The sequence below is a fragment of the Copadichromis virginalis genome, linkage group LG8 (assembly GCF_057382275.1).
Source record: "Copadichromis virginalis isolate Kocher_CV1m ecotype Utaka linkage group LG8, C_Virginalis_male_GT1.1, whole genome shotgun sequence".
In the NCBI taxonomy this organism is placed as follows: Eukaryota; Metazoa; Chordata; class Actinopteri; order Cichliformes; family Cichlidae; genus Copadichromis; species Copadichromis virginalis.
This window is the reverse complement of record NC_140625.1, coordinates 11032926-11057110: the sequence shown is the minus strand read 5'-3', so window position 1 is coordinate 11057110 and position 24185 is coordinate 11032926. Positions and strand designations below refer to the sequence as shown.

At 38.8% G+C, this 24185-nt stretch overlaps 4 protein-coding genes and 1 non-coding gene across 5 annotated transcripts; 4 read left to right on the top strand and 1 right to left on the bottom strand.

Annotated features, from left to right (window-relative positions):
• Window positions 1–2549: 2549 nt before the first annotated feature.
• lcmt1 (leucine carboxyl methyltransferase 1) lies at window positions 2550–9640 on the top strand. Its single transcript, XM_085465719.1, has 11 exons — window positions 2550–2910; window positions 3196–3287; window positions 3475–3596; window positions 3746–3822; window positions 4509–4570; window positions 4681–4783; window positions 6442–6562; window positions 6762–6863; window positions 7243–7334; window positions 8773–8870; window positions 9098–9640. Exons 1-11 carry the CDS (start codon window positions 2825–2827, stop codon window positions 9118–9120), a joined length of 978 nt encoding a protein of 325 aa, XP_085321845.1. The 5' UTR covers window positions 2550–2824; the 3' UTR covers window positions 9121–9640.
• Window positions 9641–9710: 70 nt separating this feature from the next.
• LOC146702752 (aquaporin-8-like) lies at window positions 9711–13725 on the top strand. The gene is made up of 5 exons (XM_085465720.1): window positions 9711–10461; window positions 10880–11006; window positions 11834–12042; window positions 12753–12887; window positions 13479–13725. The coding sequence occupies exons 1-5, from the start codon at window positions 10190–10192 to the stop codon at window positions 13519–13521; spliced, it is 786 nt and encodes a 261-aa protein (XP_085321846.1). The 5' UTR covers window positions 9711–10189; the 3' UTR covers window positions 13522–13725.
• A 4137-nt stretch (window positions 13726–17862) lies between these two features.
• On the top strand, window positions 17863–20458 carry aqp8a.2 (aquaporin 8a, tandem duplicate 2). The gene is made up of 5 exons (XM_085465721.1): window positions 17863–18172; window positions 18934–19060; window positions 19149–19363; window positions 20029–20163; window positions 20247–20458. Exons 1-5 carry the CDS (start codon window positions 17916–17918, stop codon window positions 20287–20289), a joined length of 777 nt encoding a protein of 258 aa, XP_085321847.1. The 5' UTR covers window positions 17863–17915; the 3' UTR covers window positions 20290–20458.
• Window positions 20459–20617: 159 nt separating this feature from the next.
• On the bottom strand, window positions 20618–21710 carry LOC146702749 (hemoglobin subunit alpha-like). Its single transcript, XM_085465718.1, has 3 exons — window positions 21539–21710; window positions 21066–21273; window positions 20618–20827 (listed from the first exon to the last, which is right to left on the bottom strand). The coding sequence occupies exons 1-3, from the start codon at window positions 21631–21633 to the stop codon at window positions 20699–20701; spliced, it is 432 nt and encodes a 143-aa protein (XP_085321844.1). The 5' UTR covers window positions 21634–21710; the 3' UTR covers window positions 20618–20698.
• On the top strand, window positions 21308–21401 carry trnai-uau (transfer RNA isoleucine (anticodon UAU)). The gene is made up of 2 exons: window positions 21308–21345; window positions 21366–21401. It is a non-coding gene; the product is annotated as a tRNA-Ile (tRNA).
• Window positions 21711–24185: the final 2475 nt, after the last annotated feature.

The window sequence follows — 24185 nt, the reverse complement described above, 5'->3', positions numbered from 1 at the left end:
GAGTTACTGAAGCCTGCAGAGTCTAAGATGTAGCTCAAGGGTTTTTGTTTTTCAGTTTCTCTGAGCATTGCACGGTTTGACCTCGGAGTAAATGTGCTCTCTTGTGGTATTATGTTAATGCACCTGAATGCTCCAGACCTACAAACTGCCAAAACAGAGGTGCTCACACTTGCTAATGGCCAATGAATCAAGTGCATTAGCAGCTGGCTCCTTCTGACCCTCTTAATTCCAACAGAAGTAGTTGAGGGTGTGCTTAAAAACCTTCTTTGTTTCACACAACTGTAGATTTAACTTTGTTAGCTTGTTTGTGAATTTGTAAATATTTCCTGCTTTATGTTTCCTGCAGGCTTGAAAGCCCTCTATATGCTCATTCACGCAGTATATTTTTTTGGCTGATAATTTGTTCTACTGTAAAACTTAAAACTATAGGAATTTGTTTTAAGTTCCAGTAATGAACTTTGACTCCAGTAATGTTCCTTTTCTTTAACATGAAGATGGACCACATCATTAACTACAGTCACACCACCAAAAATTCACTATGCAAAATCTAATAAAAGTCTCCAGACTCATTGTATTTAAGCAAAGGAAAAAAAGACTTAATTTAAACTGGCAGGACAGATAAGAGCCTTTGGTTTGCTGCTTTCCTAAACGACAAGTCACTAAAATCTAAAGAAAAAAACATATTACCATTTGAATATATTCTGACCTAAGCCAGTCAAAAATACAATAAAAAAGTTTCACTGACCTGAAACAAAAGAAATTAGGCACATTATAAAACAAAAAGATAAGGAAAAAATGCAAGTAAAGATGGGACTTTCCACAAAGACCAGTGACTAAACAGCTTGGAAGTGAAAAAAATGGGAGCAGGGTATGCAGCTGCTGCAAAAGACACTTTCAAAGCTGTTGATATTACAGACTTTTTATGTGGCTTTATGTTAATAATAATTAGGAATTTCATTCAACTGATAAAGATCTACTCTTTTAACGTGGCTTCCAGGGTTTAATGATCTCAAATTTATGTCAAACCCACCAAGAATGAACACAAAAGATGTTCTTTCTAATAAATAAATAAATAAAACGAAAGCAATGACAATACACAGAAAGAGATGGATTTTACAGGAAGCATTGGCATCACCAAGTCTGGGAATGGAGCCCACATCCTTTTTGCTATGCAGCAATAAAAAAGGCTATATATTCACCCTTAATGCCATTCAACTCAAGTAACCGACACCAGTGAAATGGCTCCAAAAGACTTATGCCAAGAGCCAAATGCATTACGCTTCTGTAAGATCGAAACTGTGGATTTTAAAGATTTGCCACTCAGCTGTTCATTAATGCAGTCATGTGGATTGTTCGGAAATCACTCTGACAGTATCAGACTGTTTAATGCAAACCTCACAGCTGCTTATTACAGTCTTTGTCTCATGATCTCAGCAGCTGTACACTTTGTTATCTTCCTGTGCAGAATTCAAAAGGATTAATTGTCTGATCACCTGAGTGACATTCGGTGTCCTCAGTGAGACTGACTTTAACGTGGTGGGATTTCCCTTTCAGTTTGCCCACACCTGTGTCAGAGGTCCAATTTCATATGTTATTGTTCTGCATATGCACGCCTACGTGCTTATTTAACTCTTTTGATCGTTGTGGTTTTGTTAGTGTTATCCTGTAAGAGCTGGTTTACCTCACACACCTTTTTTTTTCTTCCAGCTGTCCCCTGTAGGGGTCGCTACTGCGGATCATCTGCCTCCCATCTCAACCGATCCAGAGCTTTCTGTCACACCAGCCCTCTGCATGAACGTCCTCTCTGGCAGCTCCAAATTTAACATATTTTGTCTAGGGTATCATCCGATGAAGAAGATATCTCAAACATACGTAATAAAAAATGTCTGAACATTTTTGTGTCGACTGTCATGTCTAATTTATTTATAGCCTATACCACACTGAAACAACAGAAGCTGACCCAAAGTGCTTCAAAGACAGGTGCATTTGGATCCCAGGTCTCAAAATAAATAATAAATAAATAAATAATCCAGTTTCAAAATATTTCAAGGTGTTTCCCCCCATGTATTAACTAATTATTATAGAAACTAACAATCACAGTGATTCAGTGGCCCATTAAAATGTGTCAAAAATGTGCTAATTGGTCATGATTCATCTCATAAATCACGACACACCGTTCTCCCCTGCATAAGTGGTCTTTATACGTTAAAGGTATTAATGTTGGTATTGGTATTGTCTGTACTGACCCTCTATTTATTTGGTATATTGTGGAGGTAAGCATCAACGACACAGCTCTCAGTTCTCACTCCTTCTTTATTCGTCTCCAACATCAACTGCGCATATCGCGCCACAAAACACAGGAACACACTTCCTCTACACTGGGTGTGAGTGGAGCCCTCTAGTGGTCCACCACAATATGATCAATACTAACATTTGCAGTACTGCACAAAAGTACTGCAGCACTCTGCGTTGCTTTTTCCCCCCTTTAACCTCTCGAGGTTTATTTCCTCCTTTTTCAAAATAAGAGCACCTGTAGTACTCTTAATCTGAAAAGCAAACCCAAGCCGGAGGTGATTATATTTTGCTTCCGGGCAGTTGTTTATTCATACATTTTCAGCTCCAAGTAGTTTGTAAATAGGCAGCGATATTTATAACCTCGTTACGTACCGGTTATTATTTCTGCCATCTCGTAACTTGCAGGCTTTTCACCAGGACTTCCGCCTCCCGACTACGCTCGCGGTGTTTTCTCTGCAGTTTTACTAGTTAGCTTGTAGCAGGTAACCAGAGCCCAGCAGGTGGACGAGCAGCAGGACGGGAATCACCAATGGCAGCTCGGCAACCCTTCACAGACACGGACACTGCTGATGAAGCAGTGAGGGCGACGTGTGACGATGCAACCACATGCAAAAGGTAACAACATCATTTGGAGTCAGTAAAGGTAACGTAAGGCGAAGAAGTCAAAGGCTAAAGCTCATTCTGCATGAGTCAGTTACCCTGATATTTCAATGCTATCGTTATTTACAGCAACACCATTGAAATACAGAAACTCCTCTCTGGTTGTTGTTGACACAACTAGGCTGTTTAGTAGTATTGTTTGTGGGTTTCTATCATAAGCATCAATTTAATATTTCAATGAGTAATCTGGCTTTGAATGTATGACACAGCTTCATGTAGTATATAAAATCTATGTTATAGGTTTGCTACCAGTAAAGGCTACTGGAAGGACCCTTATATCCAATACTTTGTAAGATCTGTAGGAGACCGAAAGGCCCCTGAAATCAACAGAGGCAAGTAATGAAGCAGCTTTCCTTAAAACCACGTGGCCTTTTATAGCTTGTTGGACAATCTCTGTCTAGTATTTGTAATATAATTTCATAATTTGTCATTTAACATATAAGCTGGTGAAATATAACCAGCTCATAACACTTGTTGTACAGTTTAGTTAGTTTTTGCGTGTCTCATGTGATTTGACAGGTTACTACGCCCGTGTGCAGGGAGTGAACCACCTCCTCGATGCGTTTCTAAGGAAAACACAGTGTGACTGTCAAGTCATCAACCTGGGTGCTGGACTGGATACCACATTTTGGAGGCTAAAGGTTTGCAAGCAATCAGCTTGCTCTAAATCTGATTTTCATTAATCTGTGACTTTAATCATGTCTCATGTTGTGACGTGACTGCATCCAAATACCTTCTATTTGCCCTCAAAAAACTTACTGCTAATCTTGTGTGTTTATATGTGTTATAGGATGAAAACCTCATGCCACGGAAGTTCTTTGAAGTTGACTTTCCAACTGTTGTGGCAAGGAAAATACACAATATAAAGTAAGACAACGTGATTTTTCTGCTGTATTCCAGTCTTTAAAATTCTAAGTTTGAACTTGCATATTAGTCATCGTTTTAGGTTTAATTATCTTAATTTATATCCATTAAATATATAACAAGATCACCCAAGGCTGAACCTTTTGTGCATGCATGCAAGAATCAAATGCCTGGATCTGGGATTTTTCTAGGGGAATGAAGCGAGCCTCATTCAATGATATTTGCATACAGAATGGTTCTTATAACCTCCTCTGCGGATTTAATTATGACTAAATGAAAGGAAAGTGAATGTCATGTTTATATTGGTTTCTTTGGTGACTGTAATGTAGAGGAGCGATCCATAGAGGGAGCTAGAGCCTCTTGTTTCATAAAAAAGATCATTTACAGCTGGGCCACAAAAGGGCTGGAGTAACATCGTAACTGTATTTGCAAAACAAATCAGCCTGTAAGAAAAATTTAAACGCCACATTAATTAATTTACTAACAGGGAATTTGAGTTGAAAAATACACTAAAAGCTACATGCACTTAATGAACTAATAATTATATAGTTCTGATTTGTATATTTATAATGTATAAATACATTTTTAACACTTTGGAACTGAAAATCTCTGCTAGTTTGTATGAACACCTGGATACTTATTTACTGCTGATATTCTGTTTTAATTATGACTTTGCTTTCTTTGATTAGGACAAAACCTCCTCTGTCCAAACCCATCATCGAAACCCACTCAACAGACTCCTTACTGCTAGGTACGCAGTAACTGGTGCAGTTATTTTGGTATCCAGATGATGCTTCAGTGGCTTTAAATACCAATTATATGACTCCAACTCTTTCTAACTGTGGTTCTGTCTTTCTCCAGATGCCCACAGCCTCGAATCAGATCGTTACTGTATCATTGGGGCGGACCTCAGAGACATCTCCAGTTTGGATGAAAAACTGAAAAAGTTTCAACTTAACCCAGAGTATGTGTTATACATTTTTGTATTTTATCTCTTAAATGGAAAAATCTATTTTAAAAAAGCTCCCTATCATTCCACTTTATTAGTACCTTTTACAGCTCTCTATCAGTTGTAATTTGTTTTCGCTCAGGGCCTCAAGAATTGCAGCTTATCTCTTTGTTGTGTGTAAGTAGCTGAAGATAACAAGAGGCACCCTACTGATGTGTGTGGCTGCAAAGCAGATGGAATGTCAACCTTCTGCAGCTTGCATGCCACGCCCATAAGGCACGCTTGAGTATGAAACACTAAAACTCAGTCAGACTTAAAATGCGTCTGTATGCTTAGTCATGGTTTTGCTTACATTCTGCTAAACATGCTAACTCGGGGAGCTAGCATGACTCATGAACAGCAGATCTGAGCGCTAATTTGTTCTATTGCGAAACGCGACATGGAAGATTCATTTTAACCGCCATAGTTGTAGTTTATTTATATTATTGTGTTTCTTTGTATGCCACACACCACTGCATTTACAGGTACATGACACATACAACTCTGCAACACACAAAAAGAGCCAGCGAGAAACACAAGCAAAAGTTTTGTCCCTTTAGAAATGATCATTTAAAAATTGCATTTGTGAAACATGCAAGTGTGACACATGTCTCAAATAAATACATTTTAAAAGAAATATTTTACACAGCACTGTAGATTATTTATGACTTATTACAAATGAGCTTTTTTAAGTTTAAAATTATGCAGGATTCTGTTTAAGATCTGTAGAAAAAAATGTTTGAAATAAGAGTTTAGAATATTGTGTCTTGCACTTCCTGTGCGTTAGGAGCCCAAAACTCTTAGTAGAACCATGAGGTCACTGAGCAATTGGGGAGCCTGTAAACGATGTGCAAAATGTACGTTCTTGTCTCTTGCGCACAGAGATTCCTACAGATTTTCTGAACTTTTTGATGTTACTGCCATCAAAAAACGTTTTTCTTACAATGCTACATTTTCTTACTGTGACATTTCTGTGTTCTATTGTGAATAAAATATGGGTTTGTGAGATTTGGAAATCATTTGCTTTTTAATTTTTCATTTACATTTTACACAGTAATTGGCTTTATAAATGAAACACAAAGAACCTTAACAGTGGTGTGCTTTTATGGTTTCCTGTTCTATCTATTATATGAATGTGTACCTCATAATAGATTATTCATTTTTAAGTTATTGTGTTATTGTGGTTGCCTTTACAACCTTAGACACCACTTTAATACATTTTTTTTTTATGAGGAATCTTTACAGCCACCTTCTATCCTTCAGCTGTTTGATATTTAGATTTCAGCTGTAGCATCACTTTACCAGTTGTGTTGAATGAAAATAGGGCATAGAGAGATAAGACAAGGACATTTTTGCAGCAGGGCCAGTGGACCTTTTCGAGATAGCTGGGAACTTTTTTTTTTTGGCCTAATTTACTATTGAAAGCTTGCATAAGAACAGGAAGCTGTTTTTTCCCCATCTACCAGCATTACAGGAATATGAGCACCTTCACTTTTTTCCACTACACTGGATTAAATGAAGACATTTCTGCACATTATATTCTTCTGCATGTGGATAAATGTTTTGTCTTTGCCGAGATCTCACTAAGTGCATTCTTGATATGTTGTTCTTTTACGTGCTGGTCTCGTCTCCAGGTTACCGACATTGCTTCTGTCAGAGTGTGTGCTGGTCTACATGACACCATCTCACTCCTCCAACCTTGTTCACTGGGCAGCAGAAACCTTTCACACTGCCATGTTCATCAACTATGAACAGGTAAACAAATTTAACAACTTCATAATTAAGTACTTGTTTTTTTTTTTCCCAAGCATTAGTTGCAAATTCTTTTGTACCTTTCTAGTCATCAACTGTTTGCAACCTAAGTACGACACACTGAGTATTTGAAATGCTTCATGTAGATTGGAGCTGAGTAACAGGGAGCAAAATGTGATTTATGCGCTGTCTTTGTGTCCAGGTCAACATGAGCGATCGATTTGGTCAAGTGATGATCGAGAACCTGCAGCGTCGCCAGTGCACCCTGGCGGGAGTGGAGGCCTGCCAGACTCTGGACTCTCAGGTAACCTCCATCTCATCAGTGACTTTGTTAGCATCAATACACATCATGAGGGATTATGAGCAGGTTAACTAGCTGTCAAGTTTTAGACAGACCCCCAACAAGTTGAGTCCCCTCACTCAGCCTGGAGAAGGTTTTTTTCTCTTGTTAAAAATGAGTTTTTCCTTCCCACTGTTGCCAAGTACTTGCTCACATGGGGTCGGCTGATTTTGGAGGTTTTCTCTTTATTATTGTGAGGTCTTTACCTTACAATAATAAAGCTCCTTATATAAAATTGAATTGAACATCCAAGAGATGCTGTGTACACTAACAAATGACACTGCGTTGCTGGTTGTATTATTTATTTTGTTTTGGGAGGACATTAATTTGTCTTCGTTTGCAGAAGGATCGGTTTCTGAAAACTGGCTGGGAACACGTTGACGCTCTAGATATGATGACGGTCTACACTATGCTCCCTCAGGATGATGTGGCAAGGTAATGCAGGCAGTATCAAGAATCTTGAGGCAACTGTTGTTGCTATTTGGGGCTATATAAATGCTTTCTCTATGGAAGGATGGATATCTGCTTATCTGGTCTGTGCTTCTGTAGAAATTACCCAAACACTTATTATGTAACTCTATGTAATGTTTGGTTACGTTATGTCATGATGCACTAAAGTACTGTCAGAGTGTTGGCTCTGCACCAGCAATGGCTCTGCGTTGGTGGAAAAGAGTTTATTTTACTGTCTTTTTTCCCCATCTCCACCTGTGTGTGGATGGTGGAGGGATTTCTAGTATTCAGGTCCTCTAACATATCAACATATAGCTGCTTTATTTATCTTGGTTAAATAAAGCAGCTCAGCTGTGCTGAAGCAGACGATTCTGAACTTATTTGAATGCTTTAAATGTTTATAACCCTTTTCACTTTTCCGATACGGATATTACAAGTTAGCTCATTTGCAGTTGGTAAATGGAAGTGCTGTGAATGCCGTGGCAGAGTCATGATTTACACATTTTGGTAAATTTCCAGGGCCATTTACCCGAAATTCGCTTCTTGTCGTCCATGAACTCGTGACCTTGCTGACTCATTAAAACACTCTTTTATTTCAAATCCTTCCCCTTTCTCCACCTCTCTGCTCTTTTCCCACAGTGCTTTCACTTCCTTATTTTACCATTATACATTTACACTGGATTAAGTAAGCAAATATATATTTAGCAAATCAAATGTTCCACATTTTTTCCTCATTTTCAGCTATGAATTCATCTTTATCTGTTTTTTTTTAAATATGGAAATGTTTTTAAAATTGTTTCACTTAATTATGTCTTATGTCTTTATATACATTAGTTGAGTTTTATGTGATTTTTAGCTCATTAAAGAATTTTTAAGCTTAATCTATATCTCCAGTTTTCTTATTGTCGATAGGTCCGGCTTTGGTGGTTACGTTTGATACTCGCCGAGCGTAGAGTGCACTTGCTCGGGTTCTTGTCTTGCTTCTTCATCTTAATCCAGTTAAATTGCGACTGTTACCATTTTATGCGCTAGTAAAGCTGCCAGTGAAGGCCAGTAAAGTTTGAAGTCCTGACATTATAATTGATGTCCATTTTTATGGATTCTCTGACTGGAGATAACGAGAATATTGAATATTGTATATGGAATGTTGTGGAGTTTTACTATGAGGAATTCATCTGGAAAAAGCCTCGGTGAAAGGTATTTATAGGATTGTTGCATTATCCAGTACTGTGAATCAAGCCCCCCCAATTTATTTATATTGTTTTTTGAGTGCAGCAATCTATTGAAACCTAGTTTGAAATCATTCAGTGTTGCTTCAGTTTAGCTTTTTTAAGGTCCCGCCACAGTCTACATGACTGTAGCTTCCTGAAATGAAAAGTCACATTTTAAGACAAAGTCTTGAGTAGATTTTCATTTCTTTCAGAATTGAGCGTCTGGAGTTCTTGGATGAGAAGGAACTGTTGCAACAACTTCTTCAGCACTACAATATCTGCTGGGCCACCAAGGATAAGCTTAATCTGGGTAATGCACACTTTAATGTTAGCCTTATGAATGGACACGTAAGCTGTGAGAGGACATCAAAGTGACAGACGCTATGTTTCAGGATGTTCTCTGACTACAATGGTGACAAACTGACTGTCAGCGTATTTACTTTGTCGTACTCGTGCGTGTTTTTCAGATCCCCCGCTCATCAGTTTGAATGTCTGCTGTGGCCATTAACAAGAACAGGTCATGTTCTCTTTCCACAGGTCTCTCTCAGTTGGCGTTTTGAGCATTAAATTGCGCCACTTTTTGTGTGTGTCCGCCAAAACCAACAGCGGGAGAAGACGTGTTAAAGGAGGCCTAAGGAAAGAGGAAGTCATTAATTCTCTGCCGAGCCCCTCATCTGGGATTTGTTCCGGTGTGAAAAGTCCCGGCCTCAGCAAAATGCAGTTTCACAAGCATCCTTGATATCCCTGTATGTGTCGAAGACATGATGAGAATTGTGAACATGTCCAAAACATCAACAAATCTGCTCTTGTGTGATGGAGATGAAAGAATGTATTAAGAATCACAGATGTTACTTATTTGTGCTTTCCTGATTTTCATGTGCCATTTTAATTTAATTTATTGATCAGATTATTACTTGCATGCCATAAATAGTGAAATACATACAAATGCTCGTTAATTTCACATTTACCTGCAAAATGTTGACCCTAGCTGAGAGAAAGTGACAGATTAGTTTGTTATTGATTATATTTGATGATCAATCAAGTGCAGATAATTAAAGAAAATCTTTTGTGTAAGATGTCGTTGAACTGTCAGTTATCTACTTTGTTATGGACGTCATATCTGAACGATTATGTTTAAAGCCTTGGCTTATCCAGAGTGCGTGCGATATTCTTGGGAGTGAACACCACGATAAGTTCTGAGAATTCTTGATTGCATTAATTGCGCAGGTAGACTTTGTGTTGGGTTGTATCATTGACTGATGACTTTATTTAGGGGACCTTATAGATCATAAAAGTTACTTATTTATTTGTATTGGTATCTGTAGGCTTATTGATGAGCTTAGGTTCAGCAATAAAAAAAAAAAAAACACAACTAAACATTGATTGTGTAACAGGACCTTCACCCTGACTACTTTGATGTTCCACGACAAGACTAATCATTTAACAAGCTATTTTGGCAGTATAAAAAATTGCAGGCAGGAGGGGCATCACAGCGAAAACGCATGGACGCATTTCCCTTTTGCATCATCATATGTGTGGCTTATATACAGAACTGTATGCTGATCGTACTGTAGTCCACCAGTGGAAGTGGAGGGAGTCAAGCACAGGGCAGAAGGTTTCAAATACAGCATGTCAGGGCTAGAAAATAAGACAGAGGTCTTCACAGTAACCGAAATGGGGGAGCCGAAGGTGGAGAAAGACATTGGCAACAGAAGTAAGATACGATGCAAATATGAGCTGTACGTGCAGCCCTGTCTGGCTGAGCTGTTGGGAACCTGCTTGTTCGTATTTGTGGGGTGTGCCTCTGTTATCGGGAACGTGGAAACGGGGGGTGTCATCCAGCCTGCCGTGGCACATGGACTGGCCCTGGGAGTGCTGATCACAGTGTTTGGACAAATCAGGTACAGATTTATTATATACTGTTTTTTCTTCTTGTTCTTACAGTATTAAAATAGAATTTTGGGGGGATTTTGGTTAGTGTAAAAGCAAAGAAAAAAGAAATTTATGGATATTTTTAGGATTTAGTGCTTAGAGTAAAAAGCCCTAACTTGTAGAAGTTGCTTTAATTTAAAGAGCATCTAGGTGTTGGAAACCACAGCAAAAAAACCCTTTTAAAAATATTCTGATGCATTTTTTTGTCACACTTTGTATTGCCTCAGTTTGATACAACAAAGGTAGCACACACATAAACACATTATTCAAATGCTCTTTTCATCCCACTCTATTCTTTGATCCTTTTTCATCTATTCATCCATTTTTGACGGACAGTTGTGACTGCTTGATCACTTTATAGACTAAAATTAATTCCAATTCTTGCAGTGGGGGACACTTTAATCCTGCAGTGTCGCTGAGCGTCTACCTGTGCGGGGGGATGAAGCTGATTTTGCTCGTACCTTACATCGTAGCTCAGATGGCCGGAGGAGTGGTTGGTGCTTTTTTGTCAAAGGTAAGATATAGTCTAAATAAAAGATGAAATACTAAAGACGCAAATTCATTATAAGTCAAGATGTTAAATTTTGTCGTCAGTCTAATTGTTGATTTTTTTTAACTAAATGCTAAAATGCAAAAAATGTTATTTCATGCACTGCCAGTGTGGAAAATTTGTTTTTCTTTGTAATCATTGGCCTTTAGATAGTGGTAAGAAGATGTCAACAATATGTTTAGGGTTTTATTTTGTTACAAATAGTTTTCTGTAAGTTGTGCAAATCACTATATATTTCATTTAATTATGTTATTTCTATATTTCAATGTAAAAGTTAAAAAAAAACTTGCAATGCAGAAATAATAATTTATAAATGAATTAACTAATTAACTGATGGAGTGATATGTTTTAAAATCTGTAAAAATCAGTCAAAATGGGCTCTCAAGACTTGAATTTTAATTTTTTCATCATTTTTACTTTGATCTTAGTTTTGAGTAAGTCAGCGTTTGTTTATTCTGGCATGACTCTAATGTTTTGTAATGTAAAATGTGAATTTACAAGGTTATGTCATCATTTTTACATCATTGAACCCAATATTTTCGACTTGCTGTGTATAAATATGGATGACACACTATGACAGTTCAGAATTGTGATTTCTGATTACTTACCAAGCAGCACTTTGACTTCAAGATTGATAACATCATTGACTTGACCTTATCAAGACTGAGCCAAAAACATTTACCATACAAGATTGTAATTTAAGATCATTAAATGATATTTTGATTTACTGAAAAAAGAGTTAAGGTTCCAGTCATGTTATATCCTATGTGTTCTACTTGTTGTGCTTTTAGGCAGTGTATCCCTCTAATAACTATACCGCTTCCCTCGGAGGAGCCTTTAAAGTGGTCTCTGCTGATGCTGGTAGATCCACCCTGGTAGAAATGTTGTTGACCCTGATCCTCACCATGGTGGTGTGCCTGGGGGCCGTCAACAGGAGAACCCAAACAGACGGGGTTCCTTTTTGCATTGGCCTCACTGTGGCTGCCAACATACTTGCTGGGTAAGAATCTCAGGAGGAATCACTGGGAGCTAGACTCTGATCACTATTAGGGCATTGATAGGAGCCGTGGTTTCAGATTTAAAATAATAATAATAATAAAAAAAGGTCTACTTGTTTATTTTGTCCTGCTTTTGGTTGACTTTTGTAATAAGTACTGAAAAGGAGAAAAAGTAAAATTCAAAATGGCAGAACCTAAAGATACTGGTTCTTATTATAGCCCAGGGGGTCTCAGACTGTGGGGCAGTGCCACCTTGGGGGGTGTTGCTAATGGGGGGGAATGAAAGTGAAACTAGTATGATATGATAATATGATATTTTTTTTTAGGGAAAATAAACAAGAGCGTTCTACTGCTACTACATCATCTTTTTACTTTACTAAAATTAAACTTTTTTTTTTTTAACTTAAATCACTGATACAAATTAAAAGATGTAGGGTGTGAACTTCTTTCAGCTCATAAAGCAAGACATGGCAGCAAAGGTCTGAGAACCACTGGAACAGGTTAATCTCTGCTTCCTCTAATGTATCCTCATGAGTTTATTAACTTCGTCAAGTTTCCCTTTTAAATGAGTCTTTATGTCATGCACAAGCATGTGGACCATTATCCCATTGCTTGTATATCCTGTTTTTCTTGCATGAGAAGTGTGCTGCTGATCTGCATCACTGATCTCCAGCTGTATTAACGTGTTGGTTTGTCATGACTGTTATTTCAGAGGGACTTTGTCTGGAGCTTGCATGAACCCTGCCCGTGCCTTTGGTCCTGCCATGGCTGCCAACCACTGGGACAATCACTGGGTCTTCTGGGTTGGACCCGTTGCTGGTGCACTGCTAACTGTCAGCATCATCAGGTAAAGATTCAGGACATGTTATTTGCTTTTGCGTCCAAAAGTCAAACGTGCACATTTCACATATGTCTAGTATAGATTTGTAGTTCCTCGTAAAAAAGGCCATATTCATGTAGCATTGCAGTACTACTGTTGGGATGAAAGTGGGTGGCAAGTCAGTTCAAGTACGATAGTCAGCCACAATATTACGTTCACCTTTTTAAATACTCTTAGTATTTCGGTAGGTCTTATTTATTTATTATTAGTTACTTCTGCAAGGCCAATCATAATGCTTAAGTATTAAATCCTTCTTAACCATTTATAGACCCAACACACCTACTACACTGGAACTCCTGGGGTCTTATGAGAAACACTTTGCAGTTACATTAAGTCTCTCTAATGTTGTTTCTATTTAGATTATGCCTCTTTGAAGAATCTGTGTATTCAGAATACACACATCCTACAAAAGATGGAATATGTGTAAAAAGCACACAGTGGCTTTGTACCACATCATGTGCATTTTAGCAAATCTTTCTTAGATGAATGAAAGGTCATGACAATAAATGGATAATAAATGTGATGGAAACAACCAGTAAAGATTATCTTTTTTCGCAGGTTGTTGATCGGTGACCATAAAACTCGAGTTGTGCTAAAGTGAAGGCCTAATTCATTAAAGAGGACTGCAGAGACCACAACCAGTTGATGGGTATCTTGGCATCTTTTCCATTCGGATGGTCATACATTTCTCAGCAACATGGGAAGAATCTGTGCCTACAGATATCCACCATAACTGTTGGCTTCTATTGTTTGGCTGGAAAAAGTCCAGGCATATTTAACAATAAAAGTTTCTTTCAAACGCTCACACTGTCTGCTCTCTGCACTACTTAGTTGAGTCTTTTGTATTTGTTTGAATCAAAGTCCCACATGGCAAGGAGTATTTTAATAGTTTTATTACTTAAATGACGGTACAAGGACAGGCCAGTGGCTTAAAATATAAAGGCAGATTAGAATCATAAACTGGTGTACTTCGATCCAATGATACTTGAAACGTAGATTCTTTTTTTTTTTTTTTTTTTTAAGACAAAATACTCCGTTGCAAGTGAAAATTTCATAATCAAAATGAACAAAAGTCTTGAGTCACTCATTGTAAATCTCGTTGGGGAATTATTGAAACGTGCTAATACATGTTGATGAAAGACAGCATATAACGAAAAAACCTAGCTTGTACAATTCTGTTGAGTTTGAAAGTAAAAGGACTGCTTCTTATGTAGCGCTTTTATACTCTGCCTAGGTAGACCAGCCCATGACTGATAGTGTCCACTGTGTGTGTTTCTATACACGTATGCTTTTACTGCAGTGGTGGTGTGAGGTTAATAAATGAAGCCTTTGCCAATCAGATGCCTTAAACATGTTACTGCGTGGCAGATCAAAATCTGACTGTTCTTGTCTGTCTTCATAATTCCATCAATGTTGACAAGATCCTCAACACCACTGGCTCTCCAAACCATGACAGAGCCTCCACCTGTTTTACAGATGGCTGTAAGCACTCGCTGTTGGACCTCTCTCCTGACCTGCTTCAATTCTCAATTCAACACACCATAAAACCCGTTCCCGCCGTTTTTCAGTCCAGTTCTCGTGTAAGCTAGCATGCCTTAGCCTTTTCTCCCTCCTTTCCAGTCTCCAGTTTCCAGCCAGTCTTCCACAGAGACCATTTCTGATGAGGCTTCAGTGAACAGGCCTTTGTCAAGTCTTAAGGACATGACTTTCAGATACTGTTCCCCTACTGTTGATTGTTTTTTAGGTTTTAGCCTGCCACTTCTTGTTTTTGTCTTCCACAGAATGCTGAGATATGTCAGGCTTTTAGCTAATAGCTCTTTGGTAATCAGCTTCGTGGAGCAAAACTATAATTTTATGCCCGTCAAACCATGTCAGCATCATTTAACTGTACAAATAGAAATAAATAATGTCTTGATGCATGCTCAATCATTCAGGTAAGTAAATCCCAAAAGGTTTGATTCTGTTCATCTGGACATAGCATTGCGCTACGCTGAAAATGCTATGTTGCGCTACGCTATGCTGAAAATGCTACGTCCAGATGAACAGAATCAACCTTTTGGAAGGAATAAATGATGTGTTTTTCAACAGGTTGCTATTAGCAAAGTGCCTAAAGATTTAAAATAGGTTATTTGTTAACTCGTGTTTTATGTGAAAACCCAACACTGGTTCATCCCTTGAGTTATGTGCTTTTTTAAGTGGTTAAATAAATCACGACTCACGAGTCAGTGTTAAGTGGCTCTGGTTTTCTCTGAAAATGCTCAGGTACAAGCAGTTGACTAAAAGTGAGTGAAAAAGCAGTCAATGTCCAAGAAAAACTTTGAAAGACCTTTAGGAAGCCCGGAGAACTTCCAGACCAAAAAACAATAAAGTCTGTCCTTGGGAGAAAGATATAAAAAAAGATAAAAAGAAATGAGACATTTGCACAGTACTGGATTTAAGATAGGAAAAAAGGTGGATGTACAATTACTCCGTTGAAGAATGCTGTCAATAGATGTGTTGTATAATACACATAACATTATAGTACAATCTTATCACTATAATCTTTTGATCTCCATCTCATAATCTTATCTAACCTCACTGTGAGATGTGATAAGATTGAAGAAACAGGTTGTACGAATTAAAAACAGAAATAGTAAACTTCAAGGAAAACAAGTTGGGTCGCAACACCTTCTAGTGTTTTGTAAGTAAGCTTTAGTCAATCAATCAATCAATGAAACAATCAAGAAATCTAACTTACTTATTTACTAAGTCCTATTGTGTCACGTACTGAACTGGAGGCTGCTATACATGTATTTATTTAATCACATTTGGACTACTGTAATTGATCATTTATAAGTCTAAGCAAAAACTCCCTGGAACATCTGCAGGTTGTTCAAAACGCTGCAGCAAGGCTTCTGACCAAAGTACTCGCATGTGACGCCATTGCTAATACAGCTCCATTGGCTCCATTTTAAGATTCTGGTTCTGACTTTTAGAGCTCTTCATGGACAAGCACCAGCTTAGATTATTGAACTTCTACAGCCCTGTGTCCCTAGCAGGTCCGTGAGGTCATGTGATCAGGGCCTATTTGTTATACAGCAGGGTTAGGCAACTCCAGGCCCCGAGGGCCGGTGTCCTGCAGGTTTTTATCACCCCGGGTCAACACACCTGAATCAAATGATTAGTTCATTACCAGGCATCTGGAGAACTTCAAGACATGTTGAGGAGGTCGTTTAAATTTTTTTAATTGGACACATCTAAAATCTGCAGGACACCGGCACTTGAGGCCTGGAGTTGCCCACCCCTGTTATACAGCAAACAAGGCTGTGAAATCAGGGAGACAGAGCTTTTGACACTGTGGCCCCCACATTAAGGAACTCTCTTCCTGTGAGCTTGAGATCTGTGGATTCAGTAGTCTCTTTAAAAAAAAAACCCAACAACTTAAAAACTCATCTTTTTGGAATTGCATTTGGTTAATTTTTTGTCTTTGTTTTAAATGCCCTGGTATTTGTCACAGTATTCAGAAGCAGAACATAAGGTAAGGCACACTGATACAAAACTAAACATTAACCTAAACTGGGAGAACTAAAAAAACAACATGAAGAACCCTGACATGAAACTGGACAAGAAACTTGGAAACATGGCAAGAAACAACAGATGACCTGACAAGGAATGGATGAAAACAAACAGATTAAATACACACAGGAGGTGATCAGGGGAAGTAGAAACAGCTGACACAAATGAACATAACTACCTCACAGGGGAAAAGTAAACACATTGAACAGAGAAACAAGAGACTTTCAAAATAAAACAGGAAACAGAGAAATGAAGACGTGACACACAAGCTTGATGACATGTAACACGCAGACAAGAAATACGACATATTGACACTGAAGACAAGAGTAGACTTATAAATGTTATAAAAGTAGTAAAACGAGAATGAAACTCGACTAAATCCTAACTACTAGCGGCAACACAAGAACTTAACATATTTCCAACAATATAAGGAAACAAAAATACAAAACAAAGTCAAAACAGCACAGACCAACATTATGTTTTTTTCTTGTGAAGCACTTTGTGATCTTTGTCCTGAAAGGTGCTATATAAATAATATTTTTACTTACTTACTTTCTCAGTTCTTTTTATTGAATCCGTCGCGTCTCAGGGTCAATAGAGGGAAAGTATCAAAGTACTTGCAGCAGTGCATAAACGCTAAAAAAATGTCACACATATTAAAAAAAGAGGATTTGCCGAAAAAGAAAACGTCCCAATGGTTGATATATTGTCATATGACACTGTTTGATTATTTTCTGCTGTATTTGCACTGGCTGAGCTGCTTGTGTTATAAATTTGAGAAACAAGATTTTGATTCACGGTCAGATGCACGATTCTGACCGCTCTTTTCTCTTTGTTCTTTGTGACGTTTGGCCTCTTTGATGCCATTTGTCTATTAAATAATATAAATATGTTTCGGTACATACATGTTTATCTTAGTTTAGGATGTAATTAGTCTGACATAATCTAAAGTTCAGTGTTGTTATCCAAGAGTGTAAAATCCACCTACCCTGGACCATAACTTTCTGCAAAGTCTCTAATCTAGCTTATCTATATGGACGCTTGGCGATTGCTTTAGGTTTGGCAGGGGATGCAAATAAAGCAAAGACAATGATTGTTATGACAGAAGAATACTTTAACTCTGGAACTTGTGACCTCCACCCCTCCCTCATGCATCATTATGTTTTATGCGTTTTATGTTTTATTTTTTTTAAAGATGTCACTTAAGTGCACTCCTTCAAACACTGCCAAGCATGGCTGAACAGGTGTGAAGAACATTTATATGGCTCAATAATTCATTCTTTATGCTTTTATGACCAGTGATGCAATATGTTTGCAGTGTGCAGGTTATGGGGGATGATTATTAATAAACCCCAACACCTTGCAGCACCTTCGGCACTTCGGCACACTGGTCCGAGTACAGAGAAGCCAGCTGCAGGTGCAGGCAAATAAGGAGCGACAATGGGCGAGGAGCAAATTGAAATGGGAGATTCTGCTCTAATGGAGCCTATGAAGACTAAACCCGTGTTGAAACCTCAACCTAACAAATACGAGAGATTGTACCAGCCCTGCTTGGCTGAAATTGTGGGGACCTTGTTCTTTGTTTTCATCGGCTGTGTGTCTGTGATCGAGAACGTACCAGAAGCTGGACGGCTACAGCCAGCCCTGGTGCACGGTCTGGCTGTAGCCGTGCTGGTGGCTGTCATGGATAAAATCAGGTAAAGTTATTTATGAAGTCAAACGTTGGCATTTATGTTTTAGTTGTTGGATTGTTTGTTTGAATATCATTTATGTCAAACTTTAACCTTGGTTACTTGAAGGTTAAAGATAAAGTTCATTTACCTACCTTAAATCTTTTCAGGATATCTTTTGTAGATAAACGAGGCAGTGTATGTATGATTGATGCAAATAAATCAATTTAAAAAATCTAGAGGGTAAAGCAGGGATTTGACGTAGCGTGCCACATGACACATTTAATCCTTGTGATGTCTTTATATAAGAAAAGGAAGGTCAGTTTCGACAGCGCGTCACTGCAGAAAATGCAAGAAATCTGTCGGCATAACTCTTTGGGGTTAAATTGTTTGAATTAAATGTGTAAAATCACATAACAAATAACAATTTCTTATAGGTCATCGCCCAAACTATCCTGTAATTATAAAACAGACCATTTTTGTTAATGCACAGATTTATTTATTTGACTGTGGCTTCATTGTAACAAAAATAAATTTTTACAGTAAGTGACAAAAATAACTTTTCTGTCATTTCATTGTTAATCTATCACCTTGTTTTACTTTGAAGTAGCATGAGTGTTCATGGGGAGGTGTTTATCAGGAGTCTTTGCTGGCCCATTCTGGCCCCTGGGCCTTATGTTTGATAACTCTGGGTTAAAGGTTTACGGTGTAGACATTTACCAGATTTGAGTGGAGTTAGCTCAGTTTGTTCTCAACTTTGTCTTTGTTGCTCCTTTGCCTCCTCCCAGTGGCTCTCACTTTAACCCTCCCTTCACTGTTGCCATCTACCTGTGTGGAGGGATGGACCTGATGATGGCGGGGCTCTATATTGTCTGCCAGCTGATTGGAGGAGTGGTGGGAGCTGGAATGGCCAAGGTCAGTTGAAGGTTCAGCACCTTCACATCTTCTAAATGCATGTTTGAGTATCCTGTGAAATTTTCACCACAACTCTACTGTTTCATAGCTGATGACCCCTCCAGAACGCTTCATCAATGCCACGGGAGCAGCGTTCACTATCCTCAAGTCAGACAGCCAGCTGTCGCGAGCCATATTCGGAGAGGTGGCCATGACCTGCCTGATAACTTTGGTGGTGCTGCTGGTGGCTGTCAATACCAGGACGAAAACCCCACTGGCTCCTTTCCTGGTGGGCTGTACGGTCATAATCAATGTCTTGGCAGGGTGAGACACAGGGCCCTGTCCAGCAGCGATCTTGGCTCAAGAGTTGGGAGTTCGCCTTGTAATTGGAAGGTTGCTGGTTCTCGGTCGTTGTGTCCTTGGGCAAGACACTTCACCCACAGCCTCGCCTCTGTCAGTGCGCCCCAGGGCAGCTGTGGCTACAATGTAGCTTGCCATCACCAGTGGGTGGATGACTGAATGTGTAAAGGGCTTTGGGGTCCTAGGGACTAGTAAAGCGCTATACAAATACAGGCCATTTACCATTTTACCTGATCACAGGCAGGGCGGTGATATTAATTTGATAGCCTGGATCTTGTTCTTGCTATTTGCCTGTGGGATTCCCGGATACGTGTAGCTGTCCTCAACTTCTGCAATGTTTCCTATAGTGCGATCCATGGTAGATCCTGCACTTGAAGATGACTTGTGCTATTGGCTTGAAATTGCCCTCTAGTGTTGTTCACCTTGATATATTAATGAATCAAAAATTTTGACCCATTAATAATATTGTAAAAATATATGATATCCTGGTCTGATTGCTTTTGGTGCTTTAGGCATATTCTAAAGTGTTTTGCATTATTGGCCTACTTAAGCAGGATTTTATCTTGTGCTTAAGTAAATGATTTAAAAACTTGTTTTTCCTCTTGTTTAACTTTATCACTTATGTGCAGGGGTGATATATCAGGAACGTGTCTAAATCCTGCCAGAGCTTTCGGTCCAGCTGTGGTGACCGGTTACTGGACTTACCACTGGGTGTACTGGGTCGGTCCCATTGGGGGAGGTCTTGTGGCCGCTGCTTTGGTCAGGTAAGAGAAGTTACACATAACTGGATTACTAAATTAAACCACAGGAATGATACACCAGTGTCACTGTCTCTTCGTTTTTGCAGGATCATTCTAGGTGATGATAAACTCCGAATCATAATGAAATGACTCCATTTACAGCTGTGGTGCAGGATTCAATATATCCATAAGCTCTGTCTTTCACTCCATATATTTAAAAAAGGGCATACTTTTGGATATTTCTTTTTGATACTGTTATTCCATGGCAGTTTGTAATCTATGGATTGTTGTTTAGTATAAAATAAATAAATAAAAATACATAAAATCATTTTTTCTCAGTTCTTCCCCATAGAAAAAGAACACTGCCATTTAATCTAAACTCTTTATTGGGACTTTTTTCTGCAGTGTCACGTGTGCAGGTGTGAAACGACACAGTGGGATATTTAAAAAAAGAAAAACACACACACACAGAGCAGGATTATTTTTGGCGACATGCTTTATTTTCGTTTTCCAACCATGATTTTAATGGTCACAAACTGCGCTTTTCGCTGCCGACATCTCAACGGTATTTCTCAGAGAGACCCAGGGCCACGGCGGCCAAGAATTTGTCGAAGGCGACATGAGTTTCCGGGGTGAAATCTTTAGGGAACATAATGGCGATCACCACCATAGCGCAATGAGCCAGCATCTGCAGAGAGAGGAAACAGTTTACACCAAATATATGAAGTTTGCTCGGCAGAAATCGCTTTTAATAAACAGACTGTTTGTTAGTGCAAATGCATAGTCAATAAACTCGATCTTCTTAAGAACAATCTTTTCAATACGTTGGATTACTTTGTTACATAAATTAACCGTGCGTGAAATAGGAATAGACAATAACCTCTGTTTATAACTGAAATCGCATATGCACATGATCCGCGTCTTACCTTGAAGTTAGATGGATCCACCCTCAGCTTGAAGGCGTGCAGCTCGCTCAGTTCCAGCAGGCCGCCTCTCAGGTTGTCAATCTTGGACACGGCCTCAGTGACTCCACCCAAGATCAGCTTTCCGTGAACCATCACGGGCTCAGAACCGGGAGTCAGGTCCGGCCAGTGGGAGAAGTAAGTCTTGGTTTGCGGATACACGAGGAGCATCCTGTGGAAGCAGAGATGAACATGGTGGGTCACAAGCTCCAGTGGCGCAATCGGTCAGCGCGCGGTACTTATAAGACAGTAGCCTGCAGAGTTATGCCGAGGTTGTGAGTTCGAGCCTCACCTGGAGCACGAGCTTATTTTAAGTAGTGGAAACACACATCTGAAGTGTGTTTAAATATTTGAGGCGACTGTTGCTGTAATTTGGCGCTGTATAAATAAAATTCAATTGTACTGAATTCAATAAAGAAGTGCCAATACAGCCTTACCTGCCCAAAGCTTCGCCTCCAACAGTATCCATAACCTTGGAGACCTTGGCCCAGAGTGCCTTGACGGCAGCCTTGTCTTTCTCAGTCAGACTCATGTTGGATCGGTTGTCTCTCTCTCTCTGATGATGCTACCCGGCGAGGAGCTGTGCTTAAATTCAGTTGCCCCCCTGGGTCACACCCAGGGCATCTGATACCAAGCCACAAGCTGTGACGCAGATAGGACTCATTCACCGGACCTGATAGAAACTTGTTTGGCTTTAGGCCAACGCAGAGGGTGATATCTGCTGGTGACATCTTGGGTGTGAATTTGCAAAAAAACACTCTGCATTTTTTCGTGTAGGATACCAAAAGTGCAACGTAACCACATTTTCTGCTTTGCAAGTTTGTGAGAAGTTAGAGGTGAAGCACATGGTCCCCTGATGACTGATGAGTGGAGAACATCTCAGGCGGAGTGATATCATGTGCAGAAAGTCTACAGTTCTAAGAACAATGAGTGAACTCGTGTCTAAGGAGTTGCTGTGAAATTAATGCCAATAAAACTGATTGATTCATAAAACTGAACACATTTTTCTATTACTTCCAGCTTTACTGAGGCCTGAACCAAGTAAATTATAGTAATAGTAGTAGTAATAATAATAATAATGATAATTTTGAATATTTACAAAACAATTCGATTCGATTCGTACTACTTAAATCAATCAATAAAAAAATTAAGTATATTTTCGTGATGTGATCATCATTTAAACAATTTTACCAATGAAGTACAATATAAGTATAAGAAAATGATCTATTAAAAAAACAGATTTCGTGATCGCAAAGAATGTGGGTCATTTATGGATGCAGGTGGGAGTTACAAAAATGCGTGCATGCACATTACGCACTTACAGAAAAGAGCGCAAAATTCTATAATATATGTGTTGTGATATTTTGATACCATAGTAGCATTTACAGGATATTGTTTTATTGTGATATTATACAGAAAAGAGTTACTCAATAAGGCCCATTTAATAGTTGTTTTTCTCTTTCTCTGTGACCCAAGAATTAATGTGTAAGACTCACAAGCTGGTACCAGAAGGTCGAAAACACCACAGAGATGAGACCACTTCCTTACTCCCATCCTCCCTTTTTCTTTATCTCCTGGAAAAGGCTCGTTAAAGGCCAGGTGGTTTGTTTCAGAATTCACTAATGAAAGAACTCTGTATTTTATGTCTAGGAGTGTATTTTGCTGGGATGATCATAAATTATAGCTGAACTGATAAACTACACAAGGGATACTTTGCTCAGAAGGCAGGAAGACGTTTCCTTATTTAGTCTGTACCGGTTTGAACTGGGAAAGCTGACACACGAACCTTTTTTTTTCATCTATATAAACTGCTGTGTATCAAATAAACCTTTGAGTCGATTTGGGAAGACAACCTGAAGCAGTCTGTGTTTCCTTGTTCTCCCAAGCTGCTCCCGACGTCGTAAATAACCCAGCTGAATGGCATACCTGAGTGTTACTTTAAATAATTAGGAATCTTAGAAGGAAAGGACAGAACTCTGCTTATCGCTCACGCCACGGAGGAAACCCGGGAAGGCAATTTCCTTCAATTTTGGTGTCAGAAGTGGGATGACTGACAGAAGGTAAATATGCGTCTTTCATATTTATATAAAGACCGTATTATGCCTCTCTCAGTGATCGATCCATAAAAAAACGGGATATGCTGACGAAGTTTCACTTAGTGATCCAGAGAGATACACTGACGACTTCCTCAGTCCCCGAATAAAGTAAATTAACCCTTGTGTGGTGTTGGTGGACCCGCTAGAGTTGTGGCTTTCCAAATTAACACTATCAAACAATTTTATGTTAAATTACTATGAATTAATGTGCTTCTCGTTTTTCTTTTATATAAAATGTTATAAATAAATCAGTTATAATCAAGTGGAAAGACACAACACATTTATACGTAAAAAAAAAAAAAATAATAATAATAATTAATTGTTTAATTTTTCTTTTAAAAAAACAAAACAAAACAAAACAAAAAAAAAACACGGGTCTCAAGGGTTAAAAGCAGTAAATTAAAAGCAGAAAGACACAGGGAGTTGCCTGTTGTTTTGCGAGGAGTTGCTCGCTAAGTGAGAGTTGCTCACCCAAACAAAAATTGCTAGCAATAAATTTAAAGTGACCTCAGCTGTGCCGCAGCGAAAATACTAACCTAAATCCTCCTAGCGTGTAAACCCCTCTGGAAATCACTGAACATGGGTCAGAATTATTCAAAGACCACAGACAGGTCCGATAAAAAATCTAAAGTACCTGTAAAACCAAAAATTAATAAAATACAAAATAAAGTCTCAAATAACGGCTCAGTATAACTCCCATTTCCGGTTACGTGTAACCCACGTCCGCGAATCGGTGAAGACGTCCATGATTACGTATCCAGAACATGCGGGAGTGCTTATGTGACTGACTTTGTTTACAACTTACGGACTGTGAGTACAATGCATTCTAATTTATTTCCGGAGCCTTATCCCGAACGATTATCGCCAGAAAACAGGTCAGTAGAAATGTTGAATATCATTTGTGATAAGAAAAGTAGTCTGCTTAAAAAGTCCTGTAGAAAATATATGATAGAATGCCGCGACGTGATGCATCAAATGTTACCGCTAT